The sequence below is a fragment of the Nanorana parkeri genome, unplaced genomic scaffold (genome assembly GCF_000935625.1).
Source record: "Nanorana parkeri isolate BGI_ZX_2015 unplaced genomic scaffold, ASM93562v1 scaffold80, whole genome shotgun sequence".
Lineage (NCBI taxonomy): Eukaryota > Metazoa > Chordata > Amphibia > Anura > Dicroglossidae > Nanorana > Nanorana parkeri.
In genome coordinates, this window is record NW_017306348.1 from 2,311,343 (window position 1) to 2,330,840 (window position 19,498).

The window sequence follows — 19,498 nt, forward strand, 5'->3', positions numbered from 1 at the left end:
GCTGACAGTTTTGGCTGAATTCCTACCAAGCCCACACTTATCACTGGTCACCAGTTTACATAGAGAGGATATATGTCCAATGGGGACACAGAGAATGAAAACCCTAAACTTTCTCCTTTTTGTCCAAACTATAAAAAAAAGTGTTTGTTTTTTTCTTGAGAGTCACTTTAATCATCAGCCCGGATAGTCCCATTTGTGATACCTTCTGGAGTCCTTGGATTGCCCTCTATGTGGGCCACTTCACAGTGTAATCCCAACCCACCCCGACATTGCTGAGAATAGTTAAAGTTTATCTTGTTTTAGTTTTGGATAGATTGGAAAGGGTTAAACCGTCTGTCAGGTCTCCATTACTGTCTGTGACCCCACTGGTGGGATGCACCCTCCTCTATGTGACTGTTGTCACCAAGAAAGAAAAGAGAAATCCAATATATTAGAGTTATCCCCAGAACAAGAGGTAGGGGAAATCTTCCAACGGGGAAACCTGCTTCACAGAGGGGAATTCCCCTCACTCTGTAGATATGTCCTCCTTCATCCTGTTGGGTATGTGGGACAAGTGAAGGGAAATTTCCCCAATGGTGTACAGACACCAAATAATACCCCTTCCCTACTGTGTCCAGAACAAAAAGGAGGCAGGTTTTAGCTATATATACATTTTAATGGGTCTATTTATTAATGTTTTTAGTCAAGATTCACATGAGTTTCACCCAGGATTTACACTATTTTCTAATTGAATTTAATTAGAAAAATGTGTGAATCTTGGGTGAAAACATTTATAAATAGACCCTTAACTGTCAACAAATATTATATTCGCTAACTGTTACTTTATTAGCATTTAATTTATTAGTTGCACCGCTTTTGTCAACTAGATACATTAGAGCACTCAAATAATGTAATCAAATGTTACGTGTGTGTGTATTGGTTGCACTGATACAGATACCAGTATCGGTGCCAGAACTTCCGGTTTTAGGAAGCCAGGGGGCGAGTCATTACACGCCGCCCAGTTCCTGATTGGCTGGGAAGCCAGCTCCTTTCTCCCTCGTCACCAGGGAGCAAGGGGCTGGCTTAAACGCTCCCTTCCGGCTTCCTGATTGACCAGGAAGCTGGCTCCATGCTCCCTCATCACTTGGTTTCCTGGTGTGGAAAAGGGAATATTGTATGATATGGACAGGTGTGGAAGGGGAATATAGTATGGAACGGACAGGTGGGGAAGGGGAATATAGTATGGAACGGACAGGGGTGGAAGGGGAATATAGTATGGAACGGACAGGGGTGGAAGGGGAATATAGTATGGAACGGACAGGGGTGGAAGGGGAATATAGTATGGAACGGACAGGGGTGGAAGGGGAATATAGTATGGAACGGACAGGGGTGGAAGGGGAATATAGTATGGAACGGACAGGGGTGGAAGGGGAATATAGTATGGAACGGACAGGGGTGGAAGGGGAATATAGTATGGAACGGACAGGGGTGGAAGGGGAATATAGTATGGAACGGACAGGGGTGGAAGGGGAATATAGTATGGAACGGACAGGGGTGGAAGGGGAATATAGTATGGAACGGACAGGGGTGGAAGGGGAATATAGTATGGAACGGACAGGGGTGGAAGGGGAATATAGTATGGAACGGACAGGGGTGGAAGGGGAATATAGTATGGAACGGACAGGGGTGGAAGGGGAATATAGTATGGAACGGACAGGGGTGGAAGGGGAATATAGTATGGAACGGACAGGGGTGGAAGGGGAATATAGTATGGAACGGACAGGGGTGGAAGGGGAATATAGTATGGAACGGACAGGGGTGGAAGGGGAATATAGTATGGAACGGACAGGGGTGGAAGGGGAATATAGTATGGAACGGACAGGGGTGGAAGGGGAATATAGTATGGAACGGACAGGGGTGGAAGGGGAATATAGTATGGAACGGACAGGGGTGGAAGGGGAATATAGTATGGAACGGACAGGGGTGGAAGGGGAATATAGTATGGAACGGACAGGGGTGGAAGGGGAATATAGTATGGAACGGACAGGGGTGGAAGGGGAATATAGTATGGAACGGACAGGGGTGGAAGGGGAATATAGTATGGAACGGACAGGGGTGGAAGGGGAATATAGTATGGAACGGACAGGGGTGGAAGGGGAATATAGTATGGAACGGACAGGGGTGGAAGGGGAATATAGTATGGAACGGACAGGGGTGGAAGGGGAATATAGTATGGAACGGACAGGGGTGGAAGGGGAATATAGTATGGAACGGACAGGGGTGGAAGGGGAATATAGTATGGAACGGACAGGGGTGGAAGGGGAATATAGTATGGAACGGACAGGGGTGGAAGGGGAATATAGTATGGAACGGACAGGGGTGGAAGGGGAATATAGTATGGAACGGACAGGGGTGGAAGGGGAATATAGTATGGAACGGACAGGGGTGGAAGGGGAATATAGTATGGAACGGACAGGGGTGGAAGGGGAATATAGTATGGAACGGACAGGGGTGGAAGGGGAATATAGTATGGAACGGACAGGGGTGGAAGGGGAATATAGTATGGAACGGACAGGGGTGGAAGGGGAATATAGTATGGAACGGACAGGGGTGGAAGGGGAATATAGTATGGAACGGACAGGGGTGGAAGGGGAATATAGTATGGAACGGACAGGGGTGGAAGGGGAATATAGTATGGAACGGACAGGGGTGGAAGGGGAATATAGTATGGAACGGACAGGGGTGGAAGGGGAATATAGTATGGAACGGACAGGGGTGGAAGGGGAATATAGTATGGAACGGACAGGGGTGGAAGGGGAATATAGTATGGAACGGACAGGGGTGGAAGGGGAATATAGTATGGAACGGACAGGGGTGGAAGGGGAATATAGTATGGAACGGACAGGGGTGGAAGGGGAATATAGTATGGAACGGACAGGGGTGGAAGGGGAATATAGTATGGAACGGACAGGTGTGGAAGGAAGTGGAATATAGTATGGAATAGACAGGTCAGAAATTGGTGTTGGGGTAGGTAAGGTCCAAGTATGGTGTGGGACAAGAAAAATGGTGGACAGTACAGATCAGGTCAGGTATAGATACACTGTTGAGTGGTCAGGTGTCATAGATGAATAGAATAACAGAAGGTGGTGTAGGTCTCGTTGTTGAATGGCTTGAGAATTCATGGAAGCGGACAGTATAGAGTTATTTTATCTTTTAGTGGGAAGAGTAACATAATGAGATAGGTCTGGTATGAAGAATGAGAGGATGGGATAGAACGGGTCAGGTATGAAAAATGAGAGGATGGGATAGGACGGGTCTGGTATAAAGAATGAGAGGATGGGATAGGACGGGTCTGGTATGAAGAATGAGAGGACGGGTCTGGTATGAAGAATGATAGGACGGGTCTGGTATGAAGAATGAGAGGATGGGATAGGACGAGTCTGGTATAAAGAATGAGAGGACGGGATAGGACGGGTCTGGTATAAAGAATGAGAGGACGGGTCTGGTATGAAGAATGAGAGGGCGGGATAGGACGAGTCTGGTATAAAGAATGAGAGGATGGGATAGGACGAGTCTGGTATAAAGAATGAGAGGGCGGGATAGGACCGGTCTGGTATGAAGAATGAGAGGATGGGATAGGACCGGTCTGGTATGAAGAATGAGATGAAGAATGATAGGACGGGTTAGGTATGAAGAATGAGAGGATGGGATAGGACGGGTCTGGTATGAAGAATGAGAGGATGAGATAGGACGGGTCTGGTATGAAGAATGAGAGGATGGGATAGGACGTGTCAGGTATGAAGAATGAGAGGATGGGATAGGACGGGTTAGGTATGAAGAATGAGAGGATGGCATAGGACGGGTTAGGCATGAAGAATGAGAGGATGGGATAGGACGGGTCTGGTATGAAGAATGAGATGATGAATGATAGGACGGGAGGGTGGGATAGGACTGGTCAGGTATGAAGAATGAGAGGATGGGATAGGACGGGTCTGGTATGATGAATGAGAGGATGGGATAGGACGGGTCTGGAATGAGAGGATGGGATAGGACGGGTCTGGTATGAAGAATGAGAGGACGGGATAGGACGGGTCTGGTATGAAGAATGAGAGGATGGGATAGGACGGGTCTGGTATGAAGAATGAGAGGACGGGTCTGGTATGAAGAATGAGAGGATGGGATAGGACGGGTCTGGTATGAAGAATGAGAGGACGGGTCTGGTATGAAGAATGAGAGGATGGGATAGGACGGGTCAGGTATGAAGAATGAGAGGATGGGATAGGACTGGTCAGGTATGAAGAATGAAAGGACGGGATAGGACGGGTCTGGTATGAAGTTGTTGGCAATGGAGTTGGCTCCTGGATTGGACAGACTGGGTCCTGAACTCCATATTCATGTGCCCGCCCCTGCTCTATGGTCTTCAGTGGAGTGGTCTATTTCCTTCCCTATGTCCATCCCTTGTTGTGTATATTCCATTGTATGGCAAATCTCTGAGGAAGAAGCTGAATTATCTGCCTAGTGATCTCCTGGAACATCAAGTGTTAAAAGGGATAATCCATTGTGTGGAGTTGACAGAAGTATACTTAAAAGCAAATAAAGCCGTGTCTCGCATGGGTACCCAGGCTGTTAATGGCACTTTTTATTAAATAAGTGGAGCATATAAATCTGTTGTAGAGACAACATCAATCACCGTGTAAAGCGATCAGCCTGACATTGCATTACATAAAACCTTGTACCATTTTATAGCCTAAACTGAACAGCCTTGTCGTTGTTTCCAGCGTCATTGTAGTTGCACCATATTGCCAGGTGTACATCTAGTCTACATATCTGTCAGTAGGTGTGGCAGAGTGGATGTTTGTCGCAGTGGGTGACATGTCCTATTTTTAGCTTATGGTGGTCAGTGGATTGTGGGTAGAATTTAGGCTGGCTATACACACACACGGCAGTATTTTACGTCATTACAACCTTTCCATTGCAAACATTTCCAAATTGATTGGTGCCGCTTATTACCAAAACCTTCCGTCACTTCATTGTTTCCATATAAACTCTTTGGTGGTAGTTTAAATTAATGCTACAAATGGCAGTGACATCATCACTGTGCTGCACAGAGAGCAGAGCTGTGGGAGGGACTTGGCAAGCTCCACCCACTGCCTGTCGAAAACTACAGAAGGGGCGGAGGCAAGACCAGTCCTCCTGCACAAGGAGAGAGAACACCAGTGCCCGGTCTTTATTATAGGAGGGGGTGGAGACAAGACCAGACCTCCTGCACAAGGAGAGAGACAAGCAGTGACCGGTCTTTTATTAGGACTGGCTGTTGGTGTACACCCGGTAGTAAGAAGTGCTGATGCATCGATTACAACACATCGTGCTGTTTACTTATTTCTTTACAACTTTATTGAAATGTCACAAAGACACATTTTATTCACAGCGTTGCACCATTCTACGGAGAAGAAAAAAAAAAAACATTTGCTGTTATTAGTTGTGCGGATCCCCCCAGCAGCTCTCAGACTGGGAGAAAGAAAGTCAGCTCTATGAACCAATCAGACAAGAGGAGAGGGAAGAATGATGACCTTATCAGTAGGGATGCACTGATACTGGTTTTTCAGGGATCAAGTCCCGATATTTTGTGTTTTTCTGGTACTCTCTGATACCGAGTACCGGTGCACTGTACCCCGAATATCAGAAAGACGGGCGGCGGATCATGACCCGTCGCCTGGCTTCCTGATTGCCGGTGTTCCAGTGACAGAAGACGGCTTCCTAGTTATGGTTACATGCTACAAAAATGTATTGAGAGATCCGGGGACTACAATCATTTTCCGATGGCACCTTCTTCCTTTTTGACAATATCCAGAAGCTGTTTACATGCCTGACCTGGTCAGATTACAACAATGGGAAAGCTTTGCGAGTCATGTAAACAAGAGATGCAAACTTGCTCACATAAGGTCACTATCTTTTCATGGAGCTGCAAAGAAATGTCTCCTGCCCTCTCCATACAGGGAACCCATTGTGCTCGCTGCTTCCCACTGCTGCTGGCTTTCTTATAAATCTTTGCATATGTAATGCAGGTAATGCTCGGCAGCGGTGTGACTGTAGAATTGCATCTCACGTTTTGAATGTAGAACTAAGTCTGAGAGGATTCCTTGTCTTGGTTGGGAGAACAAGTGGTGCTCTCTCATTAGATTCTATTTACACAGCCACTGAATAACAATATTTTCATACAATGCAAATAGAACAGCCAGCCTCCCTATGCTATGTATACCCCACTATATATACTAGGGATGCAACAACATTTGTCAGGCAGGAACAGAAAATTACCTTTTTTTTAAATTATTTTTTCAATTTTTTACTTTACTGTTGGGGTACTTTGGGGAAATATTTGGGGTCTACACAGATCCCTAATATTTCCCTTTTTAAATAGAGAGTGAGGACACATGGTAGTTAAGATTTGTTGAGTTGGCCATTCGGGCACAGATCATACTGCTTAGGTCAGGGATAGGCAAACTCCGGCCTTCCAGCTGTGGTCAATTTGCAAATCCCATAACGCATCTGCCTCTGGGTATCAAGCCTGTGGCTGTCAGTCTTGCAATGTCCAATGGGATTTAAGGTTCCAGCATAGCTGGAGGGCTGGATTTTTCCTATCCCTGACTGGTATTCAGTCATGTGACCAATATGTGACCATTTTTCTTTCCAGGTAAAGGTATTTAAGATATTGAATTTAATGAGTTTTCGTTCACTTTAAAGTGCACATAGAGCTTCAATATATTGAAATGTTGTTTTTGAAAAATAATTGACTGAACCTGACTGTCCTTTTCTTCCTCACCAGCCTATGTGTATGGACTCTAAGCCTCCATCATGGGGCATATGCTATCCAGAGTGTTTGGGAACAAAGAGATGCGAATATTGATGCTAGGTCTAGACGCAGCTGGGAAGACCACCATTTTGTACAAGTTAAAATTAGGCCAGTCTGTCACCACCATTCCCACTGTAGGCTTCAACGTGGAAACCGTGACCTACAAGAATGTCAAGTTCAATGTGTGGGACGTTGGCGGCCAGGACAAGATCCGTCCCCTCTGGCGGCACTATTACACGGGCACACAGGGCCTTATATTTGTGGTAGACTGTGCTGACCGAGATCGTATTGATGAGGCCCGGCAAGAGCTGCACCGCATAATTAACGACCGCGAAATGCGGGATGCCATCATTCTCATTTTCGCCAACAAACAGGACCTGGTGGACGCCATGAAGCCACACGAAATCCAGGAAAAGCTTGGACTTACCCGTATCAGGGACAGGAACTGGTACGTCCAGCCGTCTTGTGCCAACACCGGAGAGGGACTCTATGAGGGCCTCATGTGGCTAACTTCAAACTACAAATCTTAAAGTCTTCTTTTTATGTTTTTTGTTTTTTTTAATATATATGATTTTTTTTTTCCCGTAATTTAAATGGCTCACTAGAGGAGCTTTAAAGGAGTATTCCTCATCAACCAAATCTTGGTGGCCCATTTTGTTATGGTATAAGAGTTTAAAGGGAGATTTTTGGTGCTGCTGGGCTGCAAAGAACTTGCAGGATACTGACAGCCCCTTGCGATATCTGCCTTAAATAATAGTGTGAAGCGATTTAACACAACTGGACATTCAATCTTCCTTCAGACCTCAGCAGTCACATCTCCGTCTGCTCCCCTGTACTGTTAACAAGAAGGGCTGGTAACCTCTGCAGCAAAAAAAAAACCATAAACTTGCAACAGCCTGGCAGTCAAATCGTATGTTTCACAAGGGGAAGTTTTAGTGTTCCATTATCACGGATGAATCCTCTTATAGTGTAACGTCTCATACCAGACCTGTGCCTGAACTTTATAATGCTTTGCAGATGTGTTTTTCATCAGCAAAATCTGTTTGATCTGATGCCACGTTCATTAGTTGATTATTTAGTCTGATGTTCTGTGCATGTTGGGTTCCCGGGAGCAGAATTTTTGGATTCATTTAGCCTTTAACGCATTCCTGTACTAGCATTCCATAAACCGTTGTCGACTGTTATTTTCGTGGTTGACTCTCTCCATCCATAAGTCACGTTCTCCATCCATGTTTTCTTTAACAGTGCTTCCAATCTCTCACTTCATTCCACTGTTGGTAGTAACCGAAATTGCCCTTTACGTGGACCATTTTGGTATGACATAGGCCTGTATAGATTACAGATCTGTACAAAGGGGTGGTCCAAGCAGTTTGCCTTTAGAGGCTCATAAATTGGTTCTTACAATAACCAGAGGAGGACACGTCCCATGAGCCAGGAAATTGAGGCATCTAAAAATAAACAGCACTTGTTTCTGAAAAAAATTATGCCTATGGCTAAATCTGCCCACTAACCCCTTGATTGGATTGTCTGGCAATGTATGATATAAATGCGTCTGTCTCTCTATCTGTTACATATTATAGGTCTGTTACTGAGCAGATATAAAGATGGAGAAGCACATTTATATTTTCTGGGCAGTTTACTTATTACTAAGTTCTGTTGGGTTTTTTTTATTCTAAAAGTGCTATAGTGCCTGCCATGCCACTAACCTCTTAATATTCTCTAATTGCCTGTTTGTGGGGACCAAATTTGTGGTTAAACCTCAGTTTGGCCAATTGTCCTTTTTTGATAGTAAAAAGAAGAATGACACAAGTCAATATACTTGCACTTGGCTATAGGAAGCAAATCTTTGGTGTTTAATAAAGGTTCTTTTTTTTGTTTTTTGTTCTTCTCGTTCTGAAATCACATCTACTTATTGGCCTCCAGGATGGTATTATGATACAGTGTTAATCGTCCATTATGAGGCTATTTGTCTGGCTCAGTCTTCCAGCCTGACTGGCAATATTGTCTGACATAAGTCCTGCTCCAATACTGATACATAGGGTGAAGTGGCAGGATGTAATTCTTACTGACTTGTGTTGCTGAGCTATGCAGACTCCCGGCCCCGTCTTTTTGTTTTTTGCTCCACCTTTCCCCAATGCGCAAACGCTATTCCTGTTTTAGAATGTTTTACCTCTGATAAGATTTTTGTTTCACGTTGTATTGCTTAAAACTTCAACTGATCAATAAAAATTCAACAATGCATCCAAATGTGTGTTACAAAGGATGCGTGTTACTATGCAATGCCTGTCACAAAAAAATATATGTGTGCAAGGGGAGTAGTACTGATTCCGTGTCTCTTGATATTTGGGTTCCTTGTCTATAGTGTCCATGGGGCAAACTTTTGTTTTAGTTCAATCTGAGTTTATTAAAGATTTCAAATGCGGTACAAAAAGGCAAATAGACCATTTCACCTTGACAAAAATGAAAGATAAAACATACAACAAAAAAATCACAGACGAGGAAGTATGTAGACAAGTAGGCTTGTGGACATCGTCAACAGAACATTTAGCAGCATTGTACTATCTAAGTGACAGTGCATGTAGTTCAATGCATAGCAAAAATCCTATGTACCGGTATAAACCAAGGGCCGTCTGTAGTGCCCCATCCCAGTGCAACATGTTGGGGGGGGGGGATACCGTGCAAAGGGATATTTTGAGCACCGTAGGCTGTAACGCTCAACAGACGGATGACTGGCATCACTTGCAGCAAAGTAAGAAGGGGGGGCGAGAGGGAGAGGGACTTAAGGTGAGGAGGTTGTAAAGAGACCAAGTTGAGCTGAGAAAGGGCCAAGTAACAGGATGACAATCTCCTACCCCCTGCCAGGCATCCCAACAGCGGCCTCGGGGAGGCATATTAAAGTGAGAGGGCAGCAAGGAATCCGTCGGAGGTTCTGAAAACAATCCAGGTGGACCATGTGTGAACATACTTGTGTCCAGCATCACGTTCTCCTGCCAAGAGGCCTTCTAGGTCAGCAATACGGTCCATCTCCACAACCCACTCCGCAAGGATGGGGGTCACCGATGTACGCCAGTGGCACGGGATAACAGTCCTGGCCGCTGAGAAAGTGTCGCAGAAGACCCTTCTTCCCCACCTTGAGCAATCCAAGGATCATGGACAGTAACAGAATTTTGGGGTCGCTAGCAATTACTGTTCCGCCAGAATCCTTGAAGCTGAGGACAGATCCACCAAATATGAGTCATATTTCCTGGGGATGTGCCACATCTCCAACAGGAATCGGACACTGCAGGATAATACCGGTGGAGGACCGTAGGACATCTGTACCATCTAGTGAGTATTTTAAAATTCTTCTCATGGGCCCTGTTAGCGATGGAAAGGGAATGCGTGAGGGCCAAATGACTTCTCCCAGTCAGCAGATGTAAAGGTGAGGTCCAGTTGGCATTCCTAGATCGACGTATAGTTAGGTAAAGTAGGGGAGGCTAAGAGGGAGAGGATGGAGTAGATAAGGGAGCCTACGTGGGATGGGGGCATAGAGGCCAGAAGGAGGGAGTCGAACTCAGTCGGCTCCCAGCCAGGGCTGTCCGGTCCATTGAATGAGGAAACAAAGGAGCGAAATTGTCCCTCCAACAACCGGTCCCCAAGCAAACTTTTGTTTTAGGTGCAGAGAAAGGTTTTCTTTTTGCAAAGGTCTGGCCTTTCCTGTGTCTGTGTGATTTAGAGGGTCTTTACCCATTCATGACCAGAGGTTTTTTTTTTTGAAGCTTAGATGCTCAGACTAAAGGTGACGCAGGTTGAACAAAAAAATATAGTTAATGGCCAGCTTACGGCCCCTTTCACACGTGACGATCAAAAGGGGAGCCTCTCCTGATCAGAGCAGCATGGAGCGGATGTCACCGCTGTGACATCTGTGTCCGTACAGTTTTTTTCCTCCACCTTGCGATAGAAGAAAGAACTGTAACTGCCGTCTATTGGGAATCCACAGAACAGTGTTCTGTTTGTTTTCCCGTAACTGGCCAGAGGTGGGGTAAATGGACGCCCATCCATTTACACACATCTGCCCATAGACTTGCATTGGGCATTTAATCGGGTCTGCCTGAAAAACTGGCAGGCGGACCCAATCGGACCAGCTGTGCGAAACGGCCTAAGTTTCAATATGCCTCAGGTCACTGGACAATAATGTGTCATTCACACGGGGACTTACACTGCACTCTATTATTTCTGCAGCCAGAACATATATGGATTCCTGCGGCAGGAACCCTAGCTGTCCCCGTTCAGATGCTGCTGACACCCTGTCATTAACTTCAAAAGGAACAGCGGCCACAACTGTCTGCAGCAGTCCACATGTAATCGTACATTATATGATTACCTGTGGTTTAGGAAATATGATGGTACCTGGACGCAGTATAAATGTGTTCAGTGACAATCATCTGTCCCAAACCGCATGTAGCTTTATTATGTACGATTACTTGCGGACTATGCAAACAGATGCGGTCACCCTGTCAAGTTCAATGGGTACAGCGGCTGCATCTGAACAAGGACACCCGGGATTCCTGCTGCAGGAATCTAGGTTCTTGTCGCAGCTATCTCGGAACGCCCCATGTGAATGTAGCCTTAAGGTGCCCATACATTTTGAATTTTGGATGGTTTTTAAGGAACTAGCTGACATTCGGACAGTGTGTGCCACTGTCGGCACCCTTTCGATCAGCATCCCTCAATCAGCCGATCGAAGGAGCCGGTTGGAAAATCTTGGATCGATCAGAGCCGGCAGCCAAGGAGCTGCCCGCTCTGGTCTGGTATTCTGAAAGGTGTTGGCGGCACCTGTCAGAATACAATGTAAATAGTGGGATTCCTCAATCAACACGCTGTTTGTGGTGATGAAGGAATCTGCTCTATTTTTTTCCTTCAGCCCATGGGTTGAATGAAAAAGATCAGTGTATGGCCAGCCTTATTCTGTGACTAATTCATCTGACGGGGTCTGAGAACTAGAACACACATTCCTAATACTCTGCTACAAAGTTAACCAACATGTTCCCAGCAAGGGGCATGTAACATGCTGTATTGGGACAAGAAGTAAAAAGAAAAAAGGCAACACTGAGCCTATTCACATGCATGTGTGAATAATATGTCTAATAGTCTAGGGGGTAGTATGGGTAGCACATTTTGATTTACAGAAATAGGGCCCCGGGCATAATGCCGAATGAATACTTCATGGAGATTGTATGATCTCCATGGGGGGAATTTATCAATACTGGAGCAGACAAAATCTGGAGCAGTTGCTCAGGGCAACCAATTAGCATCTCTCTTCAGTTTCTTCTGTTAAGATTTCAAAATTAAAGAGAGATGCTGATTGGTTGCCATGCACAGCTGCTCCAGATTCTGCCTGCTCCAGTTTGGATGAATCCCCCTGCATGTGTTTATGTGACTTTCCTCTTACAGCCCATAAGAAAACTGCTAGGTTAATTGGCATCTGAATAAATTGGCCCAAGTCAACCCTGAATTTGGGCAATCCCAAAGAATGTACTGCAAAAGGAGTGTGGGGCACTAATGTACAGTAGTGTCAAATCATTTTTAGGTACTTTTAAAAAGTGTTGTAAAGTGAAGATGCCTTTAAAATGGACCTTTACCCACTCTCACTAAAAATCACATCAGCATGCAGCTCTGCGTGCTAATATAAAATCGTATTATATTTATTAGTTAAACATATCATTTTACTTATAATTTTTTGTTTTCTACGTCCTGGTTCACAAATGATGTAATCGTGCCCAAGCATTGCATCCTGGGAAGGTTACATCTGCAGAGCATAATCTCAAAGGCATATTCCTCCCCAGAGATGATGTGCATGGTCACATATCCTAGTCACATGTGTCAGAATTCCAGGAAGTAAAGGGAGATGGATTAATCTGCCCTTAGTATAAATAGCCACTGTGAGAAGAATAGGGAAGAAAGGAAACACAAGGTATGCAAAGGATAAAATGCCTGTAATTATCTATAGGTATATGTTTATAGATTGTCAATACTAAACATTTCTAAAGGTGCCCATACACCTTACGATTATCGTATGCGTTCGACTTTTCGTACGACAATCGTAAGGTGTATGGGTAGTGTGCAACCGCCAGTACTGTACAATCCTAGGACTTTTGTCTTTCCTGCATGTTCGGAAGCTTCAGTCGATCGTACGATTCTCGCAAGGTTGGTGGCATTTCCGTATGTCAAAAGTCGTACGATTAACACTGCTCATGCGCAAACGAAAAAAAGTGCGGTCGATTACCGCAATTCATCCAGGTGTTTTTTTTTACTCTACCGCTGATTGAACCTAATCGGGGCAGGATGGGGCCGCCGTACGATAATCGTACGATGCTTCGATCATCAGACAAAAAGTTTCGTAGGATAATCGTAAGGTGTATGGGCACCTTAAGGGTGTGTTTGTTATTTTTAAGATATGGGTAAAGTTCCTCTTTCAAAAAAAAAAAAAAATGAATAGTTTTTATTAATTAACCTATAAAGTACATAACCAGAAAAAAACTCACATTAATATTTATAATTATATTTTTATTATTGCCTTTAAACAGCATCACTTCTCCTAAGTGCACTTGCACACAGTTTTGCATATGGTCATAGAATGATTAAACAATTCTACCAGATGGGTGCGAACGTTCGACGGGATAACATGTAGGTGACAATACAATCTTTAAATCAAACAGAATCCGTTATGTAGGAGGAATGAAACTGGGTGAGGAAAAGCCTTGGTCTACTAAGAGGTTGAGGTCACTGAAGTTAAAGTAAAAAAAATCCCTTTACAATGGGTCCCAAATTCATTCCGCAGCAGGACCGTGATCCCAAATATACAGCCAAAGTCATAAAAAAAACTCTTCAGCAAAAAGAAGAGTCCTGAAAGAAATTGTATGCACACCATAGAGCCTTGCCACCAACATCATTGGGTGTGTCTGGGATTACATAAAGCAAAACAAATGACAAACACACTCAACAATTCGTCACCAGCTATACAGTAAGGTGCACACGAAATGGGCTTTAACTACCTCCGGGCCGGCCGTAGTAAAAAAACGGCCGGCCGGGAGCTCTCTAGATTTGAGCGGGCGTCTTTAGAAGTCCGATCAGACACGCCCCCTCGCGTGCGCCGCTGGGCGCGCGAGCGGGAAATGGTCGATATTTAAAAACAGGCAGCGATGCCTGTTAACATACAAGCGATCCGCCGGCTGTATAGAAAAAAAAATTTAAGTGCCCCCCCCCACAAATTTTAAGTTACACATAAAAAAGAATTGAAAAAAAAAAAAAGTGTAAAGTCCCCACCCATACATACACGCATGCAAACATGTGTCGGGGGCGCATACGTGCAAAAAAGACTATTGTGCCCATTACGCCGCACATGTTACATATCGCCGCGAACGTCGGAGTGAGAGCAATAATTCTAGGGCCATCAATCACTGATAACACTAAACTGATGAGCGGTAAAAGCTTTTAAAGTGTCGCCTATGGCCAATTTTGGGTATGGTAGTTTTCTGTGATGTTGCGGGTGCGCGCAATTTTAAAGCTTGACATGTTTGCTGTCTATTTACCCAACGTGACCCCGACTTTTATATTTTACCAAAAAACTGGGTAATAATAAATGTTTCCTAACATAATGTAAAAAAAAATTTTCACAAATTTTTCCTAATTATAGTAAAAAATAAAACCCGTAGTGGTGATTAAATACCACCAAAAGAAAGCTCTATCTGTACCCCAAAAATTGTATAAAATTCATTTCAGTACAGCGCTGCATGACGGAATAAACGTCAGTCAAAGTACCGCTGCGCTGAATACTGAAAAATGGCCTGGCCAGGAAGGGGGTGTAAACACCTGGTCAGCAAGCAGTTAAACAGTAGAAAGGTATCATGGCAAACTCACAAGCCAGCATGTAAAAAACTTGTCTCACCACTAAGGTTAATAACAGAGGTTTGGATACACGTCTTCTGCAGCAAATGTGAAAGCCGCACAGCCAATTCTAAATCTTTGCCCCATGTGCTCCAAGATGGAAACTTGTTGAGTGCGTTTGTCATTTGTTTTGCTTGACTGATTTGGTGCAGTGATGCATGGGGGTTCTCAGCTGCCATTGGGATGTGCGGGATCCCTTGTGTGTTCCTGTGCCTTTTAAGGGAGGTCGGGCTTCCTCCTGACAAACCTGCACCCAATTCTAAATCTTCTGCCCCCATGTGCTCCAAGATGGAGACTCATAGTTTAGAGTTAGGACCGCACTATATAGAGGTGCCTTGGCGCGGCTGTGCGGCTTTCACATTTGCTGCAGAAGACGTGTATCCAAACCTCTGTTTTTAACCTTAGTGGTGAGATAAGTTTTTTTACATGCTGGCTTGTGAGTGTGCCATGATACCTTTCTACTGTTTTTTTAAACTTGAAGATAAAATACACTGCCTGGCCAAAAACAGTCACCCACTCAAATATTTTGTTGGACTGCTTTTAGCTTTGATTATGGCACACATTCACTGTGCCATCATTTCAATAAGCTTATGCAATGTCACAACATTTATTTCTGTCTAGAGTTGCATTATTTTTCACCAAGATCTTGTAGTGATGATGAGAGAGTCAGACCTCTGCATAAAGTCTTCTCCAGCACATCCCAAAGATTCTCAATGGGGTTCATGTCTGGACCTTCGGGTGGTCAATCCATGTGTGACAATGATGGCTCATGCTCCCTGAACCACTCTTTCACAATCTGAGCCCAATGAATCCTGGCATTGTCATCTTGGAATATGTCCAATGTGCCATCAGGGAAGATAGAATCCAATCCATGGATGGAAAAACCTCTCTACGTTTCACTTGACTTCCTCGGAAGCTGGTGAAGGGGAAGAGCATCCCCAAAACACACTCCTCGTAACAGCATCTTGTTGTGAACACTTGAGACAGGGAAGACTGAATAGACTGGGAGTAAAGGGAAACGGAGAGATCAGCTACATGCCACCTGTGTTCCACACACTGGCATGTGCTCCATACACTGCCTCCACCTCCAGCTTCATACCCAGCGCGGATCTCCCAGCAACAACATTAGTGGTCTCCGCTTAAGATCTCCTCCCCACTTCTAATAAGGCTACTATACAAGATCCACATCTGTGAGTGCATCTATTTCATCTTCACATTTAGGCTCCAATCACAGCTGTAGTTTAGGTGTGATTAGGGATTCCTGCATCAGGAACTTGCGATTTCCTGCAGCAGGAATCCCTAATCTGCCATTTACAAGCAGCAGCTGTCAGCTATTCAAGTTAATGATCGGGTGACAGCCACTTAATTTTAAAGTGGTAGAACGCCGGTATAATGCATGTAATCATATGTGGTACAATTACATGCGTTTAGGAATCAATCACTTTCCCTGGACATATTGATCCTGCATCCAGGGATAATGATTTATTCCTAACTGTATGTAATCTCATCACATACGATTACATGCAGTGTGCCGGCATGTCACGTACCTTATGGATCTTGAGATGATGAGGGCGGCCTCTCTTTCAACTCTAGTCCCAGGAGGCCTGATTATTGATACAGGTGATCTGGGCCACAGAGGGGCACGAGTTACGTAAGATGAGCTTGATGTTGGAAGTAGGCTTTGTATCTGCTCTGCTGGATGACTATATAGACGCACAGCAAAAAGGCATGCAGAGAAGAGCCAAAGTCAGGCAGGCCAAGTCAGCAACGTGCAGGCAAGAAGGTACTGTAACAGGAGACAAAATCATAGTTGATTGGCAGGCCAGGATCAGCAACATGCAGACAACGCAGGATCAGACAGGAGGCAGAAGTGTAGTCAAGCGAGCCAGGGTCAGGATACCAGAAGATTAGCAAGGTCAAGTAACAAGCCGGGTTCAGCAACAGGAAGGAAACAAAACAGGATACAGGTTCAGGATACAAGGCACACAGCTGAAAAGTACTCAGCACTAGAGGCTTGGAGAGGCTCAGCTTAAATAGCCCATTTGACGCCACGATACGTCGGAGGTGCGCACACGCGTGCCTGCACAGAGATGAAGGGCCCGACCTGGCACTGTGGGCCATGCCGTGCGCATGTGCAATTACCTTCGTACGGGCTTCCTGACACTGCATTTAAATGCAGCGGCTGTCACCCGATCATTAACTGGAATGGGTGACAGCTGCTGTTTGTAAACAGCAGATTAGGGATTCCTGCTGCAGGAAATTGCAAGTTCCTGATGCAGGAATCCCTAATCACTCCTAAAATACAGGTGTGGATGCGGCTTTATAATAACACATAATTACTTCACTATGCCAGTGCGCTCTTGCGCTTATGTTTTTTAGCTAATGTGAAGAGATAGTACTACTTCATCGCTTAGCTAATAGAATATCTGTTATTTGTTGGTTTCACTCTTTATCAATGTACAGAAAAGTGAGGCAAATAATCTTTTTGTTACATGGAATTGTTGAAAATCCCCTCCTAGGGGTCAAATGCACGCTTTGCTGTGTCTAAAATGTAAAGAACGAAGTAGCTGTGTATATTAATACTCATTCCTTTTCTGAGATACTGGAATTTGTAACAAAGAGATGCACGCAATGATGTTGAAGGATCCCAGCTCTTATTTAAAGGAGTTGTAAACAGGGCCGGTGCTAGGATTTTTGCCAACACAGGCAAAGTAAAAATTTTGCGCCCCATAGGAATTTTGCGGACCCATAGGAATGTGCAGAAAGAAGTGGGGCATGTTCTCATGTTCTCTTCTTGGCATGGTACAGTGCCTTGTTATTTGAGATACCTGGAACACTCTAATGGATGTCAACACATTTAGATATTCCTAACAAGCAGTTTCCACCAGCCCGTGCGCTCATCGCCCCACTTCTTTCTGCACATTCCTATGGGTCCATCGCTATGACAGGTGGCCCAAGTAGCCAAGTTCTCAACAAATGTTGAAATTCACATTACAGCACAACAGGGTGCATAGACCAAAGATGACATCCACAGGTAGGTGCGGCATATCCTTTTATTAAGATTTTCTTACTCCATATATATTGTTAAAGTGTATCTATGGTCAAAAATTACAAATAAATCTGTATTTCTATATTGAATTTCCATAACGTCTATCCCACTCCTAATAACCAAATCAACCTAGAAGTCTGTAAACTTACTTAAAGGAGAACTATGAGGTGAGTGATTTTCACTCAGCCTCATAGTTCGAGCAGATGTGTGACAATGAAACTTCACCTACTCCCGTGATGGACTACAATCTCAATACAAATTAGTAAACTGAACGTGAGATTGTGGCCCATCACGGGAGTGAGCTTGGAGCTGTGACTACTTTACAACACACTCAGGGACATGGGGAACAAAAGTAGCCACCCTCCAGAAGGAAGGACAGTGTCAGCACCAATTCAGAGATGATTTGAGGATCTACAGCCGAGTGATACAAAATAAGATACATTTTTGTTAATAGTTAAGGTGCTTGAATACATTTTGAAGGTTTAACTCCGGAGTTTAGTGTCACTTTAATTGCTTGCAATCCCAAATTAATCAATAAATAAATATGTCTATATGATTTTTTTTTAAATATCCACTGCACTTTTTATTGTAGGGAGAAAGAAATAAAACCTAGTCTGTACTGTATACGGGAAAGAGAACGCACATTGTAATGTACTTTATTGTATAACTGTTTTGTTTACATTCAAAACAATGTAACGTTTGTTCTTTTATTGCTGTCTGTGTCCTGTTGGCGAAATTGCTTCTATATCATGTTCTGGTGACCACACAGTAGGGAGGGGAAATCTTCACCACAGCCACAAGAAATCTGATGCAGGTGCTAAATGTTTATTGCCTTAAAGGAGAACTATGGGGTCAGGGCTTTTCTCCATAGTTCTCCTAAGGGTAACGGGAGGGCATAAACTAGCGTCCTCCCGTCACCCTGAGCTCAGTATACCGCGAGCTACAGCTGGTAATGTGGTAGTTTCCAAATGTTACATTCGACCTGAAAAGAAAACATACTAAGAACATTAGTTTTTGCCACTGTTCGCACAGAAAAAACGTTCACAGAGATTCACAGGGCGAATGGCTCAGCAAATTGTTTATAAATAGACCCCTACGTGGTATATTTGGGACCACATGGTTAGGACAGAAGAGAACCTTTTGCTTTCCATTTCTAATCATCTTGATTCCCGTGTAGATAGACCATACCCCAGTACAGTCAAGGAAGACTGCATCTGAGGGTTAGCTTTATTCATTTTTTGAGGAAGGCAAGGAAGTGGGGGGTGGCATTTGAAGTTTTGTACTCCGAATGTGGGCTTATCTTTTAATACTGGGATCTGGGCTGTCTATGAAGAAGTCAACATGATCAAAATTGAAAGAAAGGGCCCTCTTCTTCCTTGACCATCTGACAAATTCTCTACCACCTGGTCTCCTTGTCCATTAGGCTGGCTTTATACCTGTGTGGTGTGGTAATGTGTTGTAGAGCATGTTACTGCAATGCATGGTACATTGTGCACTGCATTGCAATTTATTCATAATGACACCCCAATAAATCTGTGGTACAGCACTAAGGTTACCACCTTTTCTTCAAGTAAAACCCGAACACTAGCAAAAAACACAAATTTCCCCAAAAGGGGATCCCACCATTCTAAAGTGTACACAAAATAATTTATAAAAATATATATTTATTATAGGAATAAAAAAAAAAAATCTAT

The 19,498-nt window shown here is 44.1% G+C and overlaps 1 protein-coding gene across 1 annotated transcript in view; it reads left to right on the forward strand.

Moving 5' to 3' along the window:
• Positions 1–8,073, forward strand: part of LOC108804992 (ADP-ribosylation factor 6-like) — an 8,811-nt gene extending 738 nt beyond the window's left edge. Inside the window, exon 2 of the mRNA XM_018576944.1 lies at positions 6,803–8,073. Within this exon, the coding sequence (XP_018432446.1) occupies positions 6,832–7,359 (528 nt within the window). The 5' untranslated portion in view covers positions 6,803–6,831 and the 3' untranslated portion in view covers positions 7,360–8,073. The remainder of the gene's footprint in view (positions 1–6,802) is intronic.
• Positions 8,074–19,498: the final 11,425 nt, after the last annotated feature.